This window comes from Coregonus lavaretus (assembly GCF_964263955.1).
Source record: "Coregonus lavaretus genome assembly, contig: HAP1_SCAFFOLD_2205, whole genome shotgun sequence".
Classification (NCBI taxonomy): Eukaryota; Metazoa; Chordata; class Actinopteri; order Salmoniformes; family Salmonidae; genus Coregonus; species Coregonus lavaretus.
The window spans coordinates 34,067-43,829 of NW_028166493.1; the positions used below are offsets into that span (position 1 = coordinate 34,067).

At 39.4% G+C, this 9,763-nt stretch overlaps 1 protein-coding gene across 1 annotated transcript; it reads right to left on the reverse strand.

Annotated features, from left to right (window-relative positions):
* Positions 1 to 421: 421 nt before the first annotated feature.
* LOC311114641 (uncharacterized protein) lies at positions 422 to 5,008 on the reverse strand (the record flags this gene model as incomplete). The annotated part of the gene is made up of 8 exons (XM_084189884.1): positions 4,812 to 5,008; positions 3,298 to 3,438; positions 3,027 to 3,160; positions 2,472 to 2,608; positions 2,282 to 2,375; positions 2,066 to 2,165; positions 1,084 to 1,306; positions 422 to 434 (listed from the first exon to the last, which is right to left on the reverse strand). The coding sequence occupies exons 1-8, from the start codon at positions 4,825 to 4,827 to the stop codon at positions 422 to 424; spliced, it is 858 nt and encodes a 285-aa protein (XP_084046010.1). The 5' UTR covers positions 4,828 to 5,008.
* Between the last annotated feature and the right edge of the window lie 4,755 nt (positions 5,009 to 9,763).

Consider the following 9,763-nt stretch of genomic DNA (forward strand, 5'->3'; position numbering starts at 1 on the left):
AGAGAAGAGGTTGACCTGCAAGGTATGGCATTCTTGTCGATAATGATGAAGAACTGGTGGATTGCATTCTTCTTAACTCCAACAGCTAGGAGATAGGGCTGAGCGCTAGTAGTGATGGCATCGAGATGCTCTTGAATGTTTGTTCCGGTCTGCGAAGACAAATGAGGGAAAACTGTAGTTAATGGCCAAGTAGTTGTAGAATATGCAGAAAGAGCCAATACACTACTCTTATTGAATATGAATATTGAATGAATACTTGTAGCCTAATATTAGGTGTTCATACCACAAATTAGAAAAAATACAAACCTTCTTGAATACCACAAGATGTTTCTCTGCTTGGGATGCGGAAACCTTTCCTGGTCTCTTCCGACCCTGAGCGGAGGGTGGAATCAGGTGTATAAGCAGTAAAACCGATGACAGATCACTGTCCCAACCTGTAACAACACAAGTTCAATGTTAACACACTTCAGTTACGTTGTTTTCTTTACAAAAGACCCCCCAGACAGACAGCAGTTCTACATCACAAGAAGTTCTCTAACTAAAACATCCACAGGGCTGAGTCAAATCTCAAAAGTTTTGTTCAATATACTGCTACAGAACGTACTCGTAAATCTTTCACAGATCCAGCTTCTTAGTATTATGTTGATATTTAAATGTTTACACATAATGTTGATATTGCAATACAACACAAAAGGTAGGCTTACAAGCATCTTACCAAAGTCAACATCCAATTCAGTGCCATCCTCAGGAGGATCAGCTGCCAGCAAGAGTTCTTCAAGCTCACTTGTGGATGGAAGCTTTCTGCATTGTTTGATGATCTTTTTCTTGAACGTGACCGGCCACCTTTCCAGAAGCTTGCTTGAGGTATCCTCTCCGAACATTAGAACAAAATCCTGTTCAACCTGGAGTGGGGTGGTGTTGGTGACAATTTCAGTTATTTGACAGCCAATCAAATTGTATTGCGTGCTAGTTTAGCTAGCTAGTATCACTACAATGTCTTACAAAACAATTCACTTGTCATAGTATTTTCAAAATAACATAATTACCAAGCTTTTGACGTCTTTAAAACGTGGAAACTCAGACAGTATGTTGCTTGACTGCTGGGGGTCGAGGATCATTTTGCGGCGATACACAAACGTCAGTTCCATTTTCTTCTTGATTGTGTCTGCATCAGCAGAATGTTTCATCAGTGAGATTGCTTTGTTGCACTCATCATCAGTCAGGGCAGTCTCTGGAACAAACTGGGATTCTCGTCTGACAGTCGGTCCTCCAGACATGTCTTCACCAGTTGATCCTTTGGCTGATTCTACACAACACGGGAAAATTTCAATCATGTCAAAAGTTTTAGTAGCCTGGCTAACTTTTAAAGGAAGTACTCCACTGTAAAATATACTTTTTGAGCTGTAAACTAAATGATATGAATGATATGTTTGATGCTAGGGAGTGTGGCAAGCTGGTTTAGCCAAGGCCAAATGGGAAGAAGGCCAAATTACAGGTGTTGGCCATCTGAGGGGCAGAGGACAGCAAAGGGGGGGGGTGGTTACATGATATATATGAATGTATATGGAGCGTGATAAAAAGGTGACCTTGAAATTGTGGCGTTAATGGCGACGCAAGGAAAAAATTTGGGTGCACCTACATTTTGTGCTGGTGCACCTAAATAAAAAAGTTAGGCGCACAAGTGCAACCAAGACAAAAAGTTAGTGTGGAGCCCTGCATCAATGCTGGTGTTAATATTGACATTATTTCTTCACAATTTATGAAATCTGCAGTTTGTGGGTTGAAAAATGTATGAAAATGCCATCTACTGGTTTAAATCACCCTAAAGTTTGCAAGGCCAGTTTGCCAGGGGTTGCCTCGACCAGTCAGTGTCGAGGCAACCCCCCCTTATGTCACAGTCCTTTGTAGGTCTCTGATGCATATTTTCTTTAAATTTGCTAAGAGGGAGGGAGCTAGCAGAATTGAAGGATGTAGTTACACATTATACTATATGTCTGAGAAATAGTGCAACAAATGCAATTATTGATCTAGCAACTGTTTTGTTCCATACATTTTCCAGTATTACCTCCGAATGATGATCGCCTGTCTTTGGCGGTGCCTCTCTGAATAGTTTTAATCCTCCAGGCCAAGTACCCAGTTCCACTCTCGCCATCATAATAATGCTCCTTGAAGGATGAAAGGATAACAAAAATGGATACTTCATTGAAAACAACATGGTCTGGTAGGATTCAAAAACTTCCAATAATATTTAACATTACAACTATTACTGTGTGCAACTCACATAGCCATTCTTAGAGAATGGGTCACTGAGGTACGGGAATAAGGTCACTATTCCTTTGGCATACATTTCTTTCACCTGTCTGGGTGGAGATGTACTGCAAAATTGAAGAAGAAAGGATTGTGCAGTCATATTCACTTAGATTCAGATTTAGATTTACAGATTGAGAACACAAGGACTATTAACAAATTACCCATTCATTTCTGTCATGTCAGCTGCCAGCATGTTCACCATTTTGCGTCTTGTTTCATCCGTCAAGGACTTGGTTCGGTTGTATTCATTTATTATACGTTCCCCACCGGTTTTGTTGGTAAGAGCTGATTCCACCAACTTAAAACAAAATGCATAACAATTCTGCATGTTATGTCCACTGCAAATAAACTGGAAATAAACTAATATGATGTCAGAGGATGTCCCGATCCAATCTCAAAGATTGCAAGTGCTACAAAAATCCAATGAAAAAGCCAATAATGGTAAGAAACTCCCTCCAGACAGCGACAATAACTTGAATGTACTCGAAGTGTGCACTGTATTATCAATAAATAAATAAAAGTATCTGATCAGGACTCAATATCAGCAGATACTTTTTTTAATCGGATAGGGCGCTTAAAAAAACTTGATCGGGACATCCCTAATCAGGACTTCAAAAATGTTTTGAAACCATGTAATTTACAATGTATATTAATGTAATTTTAATTCTCTGAGAACAGATTCAAGAACAGAATTTAAAATGTCAGAATTGTCTTACTTGCTTGGCTTCTGTATCCAGCCTCTGGCGTTTTCTGGAGGGGCTATCTGAAATAATGACTGTATCCTCAGAGTCCAAGGTATCAAGGGATGATGGTTGGGATTGCTCAGAAGAGGCCACCATGGAGACAGATTCTAACCATGATTTTTAGAAGAAAAAGAATTATATATAGTTCCCTCATAATCTAAGACACTTATTTAATAGACACCATGAACTTCATAAAACAAAGAAATAACGTATTCATTAATTAGTCTAATTAACTGAAACAAACCTGAGTCATATTTGATGGTTAGCACCCCAGTTGAGGGATCCTTTATAATATCCTCAAAAACATCATCATCCAATTCAGTCCCTGAACTGTCAACAATTTTCACACCTTCTGTTACAGCTGGGACACCAAACTTTGCAAATGCTAGAAAAAACAGGGATAAAAGCTTGTGTAAACAAAAGTAAATCATTATTTATATAATAATTTCACTGTGTACACCTACCTTACCCTATAAAATAGGTTTTAAACAAACACTATTAAGTGATTAAAATGTTTTTTTTTGTAGCATCATAACTATACCTTAAGCAATGCATCCACAATTAAAGTGTAGTTACCAAGGGCAAAACAGAAGAAATTTAGACGTACAAAAATGGACCAGTTCCAAAAACCTGAGAACTTAACATGTCCCATCATTTTAGGAATATTCCAGTATATCAATTTTAAACAGCTAAATTCAGACAGTTATTACTAACATTGTCAAATTCTTACCTGCAATCAAAAAGTCTTTCAGATTTGGCTCAGTTATTCTGACAAATTTTTGGACATCTCCAAGTTTAGCTTTAAGCAGCATGCTCCCTGCAAATAGTATCAGTACAATTTCTCACAGTTAAAAAGTTGATGGTCTTATTTTAGCAGTATTTCCTCAAATATAAGAAAAAATATTGTTTCAAGCCACCAAAGTGCTGAGAAATGATCAGCACTTTTGCAGAAATGGCCAGTTAAATTGAAGTTACTGTCAAACACATTAAAAAGGATAACGTCTGATTTTCATCCTTGTAACATTAATGTTACCGCCTTGCCCGCACAATTACTGCAATTGTTGGGTCTTGGTATATTATAGAGTGTGGTCTAGACCTACTCTGTCTGTAAAGTGTCTTGAGATAACTCTTGTTATGATTTGACAATATAAATAACATTGAATTGAATAATGTTAGCTAAACGTTACACCATAAGTGTGTGCTAAGATAGTGCTTAAGTATTTTAACAGTACTGCTGCTGCTTTGAAACCCGAAAGTCATTTTGTATAATATCCAGGAAAAAAATAAAGGCACACCGCTTAAGCAGTGTCCAAGGTTAATGTCTACCCGCCGTTAACATAATAAATCCATGCCACCCGCACATAGTTAGCCAGTCAAGCTAACGTAGCTAACTGTAGCTAGTTTAGCCAACTCCCCTTAGTCTTTGCTATGTTCCTGTAATATCTGAACGTTAACAAGAAGTACACAATCCCCCCTCCACGTTGTATTAACATAACTTACAATAAATCGGGCTGACATTGTCTAGTTTGAACGTTATGTTCGTCAGTTAATGTTAATTAACGTTAGCTTAATACTGCTGGCACATGGACTGGACAGAAGTCAGTCACAACATGTTAACGTTAGCCTTTTTAAAATTCGACATTTTAAGACCTAAAACCAACTAGAGTGCACTGTTAGCAACGATATAAAGTAATTCTTAAATGCTGCTTCTGTTAAAATGACAAATAATGTGTGTATAGTCGCTTAGGAGAAACTTACCGCAGTCATTCCACATGAAGAAAATGGCGCCGTGAAAATGTGTGGTCCGTTTGAGACGAGTCGTAGGTGGGCGGAGCTTTCCAGAGTACGTCTGACACTGCGTCTTTTAACAACGTACTTTTTCACCAACACTGGGCGGTATCTTACTCCAACTGTTGTAGTAATAACTCTGTAAGAGTCAATGTACTTTGACACTGCATATTTAACACTATGGAATTTACTGTGTACACGTCAACTATGACAGACAAAATGAGAAAAAGAAATCCAGACAATCACATTGTAGGATTTTTAATGAATTTATTTGCAAATTATGGTGGAAAATAAGTATTTGGTCAATAACAAAAGTTTCTCAATACTTTGTTATATACCCTTTGTTGGCAATGACACAGGTCAAACGTTTTCTATAAGTCTTCACAAGGTTTTCACACACTGTTGCTGGTATTTTGGCCCATTCCTCCATGCAGATCTCCTCTAGAGCAGTGATGTTTTGGGGCTGTTGCTGGGCAACACGGACTTTCAACTCCCTCCAAAGATTTTCTATGGGGTTGAGATCTGGAGACTGGCTAGGCCACTCCAGGACCTTGAAATGCTTCTTACGAAGCCACTCCTTCGTTGCCCGGGCGGTGTGTTTGGGATCATTGTCATGCTGAAAGACCCAGCCACGTTTCATCTTCAATGCCCTTGCTGATGGAAGGAGGTTTTCACTCAAAATCTCACGATACATGGCCCCATTCATTCTTTCCTTTACACGGATCAGTCGTCCTGGTCCCTTTGCAGAAAAACAGCCCCAAAGCATGATGTTTCCACCCCCATGCTTCACAGTAGGTATGGTGTTCTTTGGATGCAACTCAGCATTCTTTGTCCTCCAAACACGACGAGTAGAGTTTTTACCAAAAAGTTCTATTTTGGTTTCATCTGACCATATGACATTCTCCCAATCCTCTTCTGGATCATCCAAATGCACTCTAGCAAACTTCAGACGGGCCTGGACATGTACTGGCTTAAGCAGGGGGACACGTCTGGCACTGCAGGTTTTGAGTCCCTGGCGGCGTAGTGTGTTACTGATGGTAGGCTTTGTTACTTTGGTCCCAGCTCTCTGCAGGTCATTCACTAGGTCCCCCCGTGTGGTTCTGGGATTTTTGCTCACCGTTCTTGTGACCATTTTGACCCCACGGGGTGAGATCTTGCATGGAGCCCCAGATTGAGGGAGATTATCAGTGGTCTTGTATGTCTTCCATTTCCTAATAATTGCTCCCACAGTTGATTTCTTCAAACCAAGCTGCTTACCTATTGCAGATTCAGTCTTCCCAGCCTGGTGCAGGTCTACAATTTTGTTTCTGGTGTCCTTTGACAGCTCTTTGGTCTTGGCCATAGTGGAGTTTGGAGTGTGACTGTTTGAGGTTGTGGACAGGTGTCTTTTATACTGATAACAAGTTCAAACAGGTGCCATTAATACAGGTAACGAGTAGAGGACAGAGGAGCCTCTTAAAGAAGAAGTTACAGGTCTGTGAGAGCCAGAAATCTTGCTTGTTTGTAGGTGACCAAATACTTATTTTCCACCATAATTTGCAAATAAATTCATTAAAAATCCTACAATGTGATTTTCTGGATTTTTTTCCCTCAATTTGTCTGTCATAGTTGACGTGTACCTATGATGAAAATTACAGGCCTCTCTCATCTTTTTAAGTGGGAGAACTTGCACAATTGGTGGCTGACTAAATACTTTTTTCCCCCACTGTATGCACAATGCACATCGCTATGAAATCTTAGTCACCTTTGTTTTGTGTAACTGCTATAACTTATAACATATGTAGAGTTTATATAAATTATGTGCTGATCTAAAGCCTATAGTTCTGGGAGCTACTGTGTTTGCATGTTAGCGCACAGAGCCGACCTGGTTGTGGTTGTGTGTGTGTGTGTGTGTATGTGTGTGTGTCTCAGGTGAGCAGGCAGCAGAGTTCCCCTGTGGTATGGAGGCTCCAGCGAGGACTTGTGAAAATGGCACTGTGTGTCAGGAATACTGGATCGGCCCCAACTACGGCATTACCAACTTTGACAACATCCTTTTTGCTATTCTGACCGTCTTCCAGTGCATCACCATGGAGGGATGGGTGGACATCCTCTATAACGTGAGTTCACCCTACTGTACATATTACATTTACCTGTGACATCATCGAAAAATGCTGAAGTTGAGACTCAAGTGTGAGGAGGGATTAAGGCTGTGGTGATCATGACATTTTGTCAGCCAGTGATTGTCAAGCAAATAACTGCCGGTCTCACGGTAATTGACCATTAATTAACATAAACGCATGTATCATCTCCTGGCTTTCACGCATAGCCTACAAGCCACTGATGCAGACCTTTGGAACATCTAATAAATTCATTTAATATAGCCTACATCATCACAATAAAACCATTATTTATTTTAGACCAGTCTAAAGAAACATGATATGAAGAAAATGTAGTCTATTTCAGAAGAACAGAATAGCATACTCTGTGTTGTCCCTGATCTGGCTATGGGCTACACTAGTTCATTTAGCAGACAAGATTTGCTTAAAATTCCGTGGCATTATTTTATAGTATGAAGAATACAATTGAACATAGCTAAATAAAATAGAAAGGATATTTTCTCCAAACGATTTCTGATGGAGTGCGCACATCCAGCTATTCTGCTTAATTTAGAGTTATTTATGCAACTTTAGTTGTGATACAAACGTTGGGCTATATGTTTAGATTTGTAATATGTCTTAAGGCTGCATGATGCGACTCTAATGATGATTTGAAAAGGCATGAGCTCTGCTTTGTTTCTTGTGCAGGCTGCACATACTTCATCAGTCTCTCATTCACAATTTGACAAGCACTTGATAATGCCTCGAATTTTCCGGGGGCTTCCCCCTTGTGTGGCCGTTGTGCCCTTGGGCTGAATATAATAATTATAATTCCCTTCTCCCGTCTGCATGCTCCGAAGGACCTCACACTCACATGGCTGTCTCAGATATCTCAATTCTTAATAGCCAATGCCTGTCACGTGATCGGGTCTTTCTCACAGGCATCTCAGCTCCGAAGTAGGCTACATGTGAAGACAGACACATCGGGGACGCAACTGCGTGCGTCGTTCTTATCAAATTCTGAGGCAAATATTGAAGATGTTAGAAGAACTGTCCACATTTACTTTTCATCAGCCAACAAGATGAGTAGGCCTTACGAACAGCAAAAGCACTAGCCTATGTCAATCTACTATCCCCCATAGTACAAAAGTTGCCCTATTCTATTGGTCAACTTATCCTTCTGTGCGAGAAATAAATATTCCAAACATAGTCTGGGACAGTTGTGGGATGCGATAGATCCCAAATGAATACACCCACTCACATCAAAAAAACGTTTAAAAGCCATGAGGCTGATGCAACAGATCAGAATGTTTAGCTTAAAATGTTGATAAACTATTAGGCTATTTCTTCACATTATAAGTGCAGCAATGTGCACATGGCACTAAACTATAAGCACAAATGTTCCTAAATACAATCAATTAGAGGGAAAACACCATTCTCAAAAGTGACCGCAAATGCAATTATGCATGTAATGCTTTATTATAAAGGTGCATTTTTATGGTGATCTTCCCCAAACTTGAAACTCACACGCTGCCTATGTATGCCAGTGAGGCGCTACACCGGTTGTAAAGCAGATTAATGTGTTTAATTTTAAGAAGTTATTTGGTCACTTTAGTTGTGATACAAACCTTATCAAAACATATAGGCCTATGGGCTAGGCTACATGAGGTGCGCGACTATGATTTGAAAAGGTGTACATTTACACACTCCCAGGAATGTCAGCTCAACCATCCCGTATACGGGACACCTGATAATAGCAAATTTCCAAGTCTTAATTTTGCTTAACTCTGAATAGAATAGGAATGGAGTTATAGGCCTACTCTGGCTGGTTATAGGCAGCCTATCACATTCGACCTATACCGTAGCCCATCTATCCTAAATGGGCTATATGGGACTGAAGCCTGAAACAGATCATTTGGTTTCATTTCAATGTAGTGAAACCAAAGTACTGTAATGTATATTAATTAAATCAAATAGTCTAGTACACACACCAAAACTTTTCAAATCAAACATAATAAACTAAAGCACTGATCATTGGGAACGAGATCAGAATGACTGCTAAGGCTTGATCCAAAATTGTAAATCATTAAATAGGTAGCCTAGCCTACAAAACTAAAACAATCCATATGTTAAAATCAAAAGGCCTAAATAACATAACATCAATAAAGCAGCCACATCCTGAGTCCCCGGTGCCGACACATTCAGAAATCAAAAGATGGTTAAGTATTTAGTTTAAAAGCTCTGAGGAAGGCCAAGAGAACAAACACTTTTCAATGAGAAAAAATACTTCTGTTTTCAAAGATGTAGCCTATGATGCAATACTTGTGATCACTTTAAGGAGAACAAAAACTACTTAGCCTACATTTGAACACCACCGCAGAAGCTTCGCTATTCGGCATCTTCCCAATTAAGTAGCCTAGTTTTGTTGTTTGGCTACTTGAAGAGAACTAGGGCCTATCACTTGCAGCACATCTCTTCCAATGCATTATGGAAAAGTGTACATCGAATTCTACTTGATGAAGAGCCGAAATTAGTATAAAATTCACATACTATAAAACATTCATGCGCGATTGCTTTGTTTCCCGCTATTTGTTGATTTCGGTAGCGCATCCCCATATCTAATTGATCAGCTGTTGTCAAAGCCAAAATGAGAATGACATCCGATCATTTAAAGTATACTCAATTTTCACATACTCAAACAGCCTATTTTTTAGGATGCAAGTATGGGTATTCGGACACGGACAGTGTCACAATTAGCATGATTAATAATCACATTGAATGAGTGCCAGAATTAGCCTTTGAGCACAGGAGGGAGGTCATACTGAGATCATCATTTTCATCATA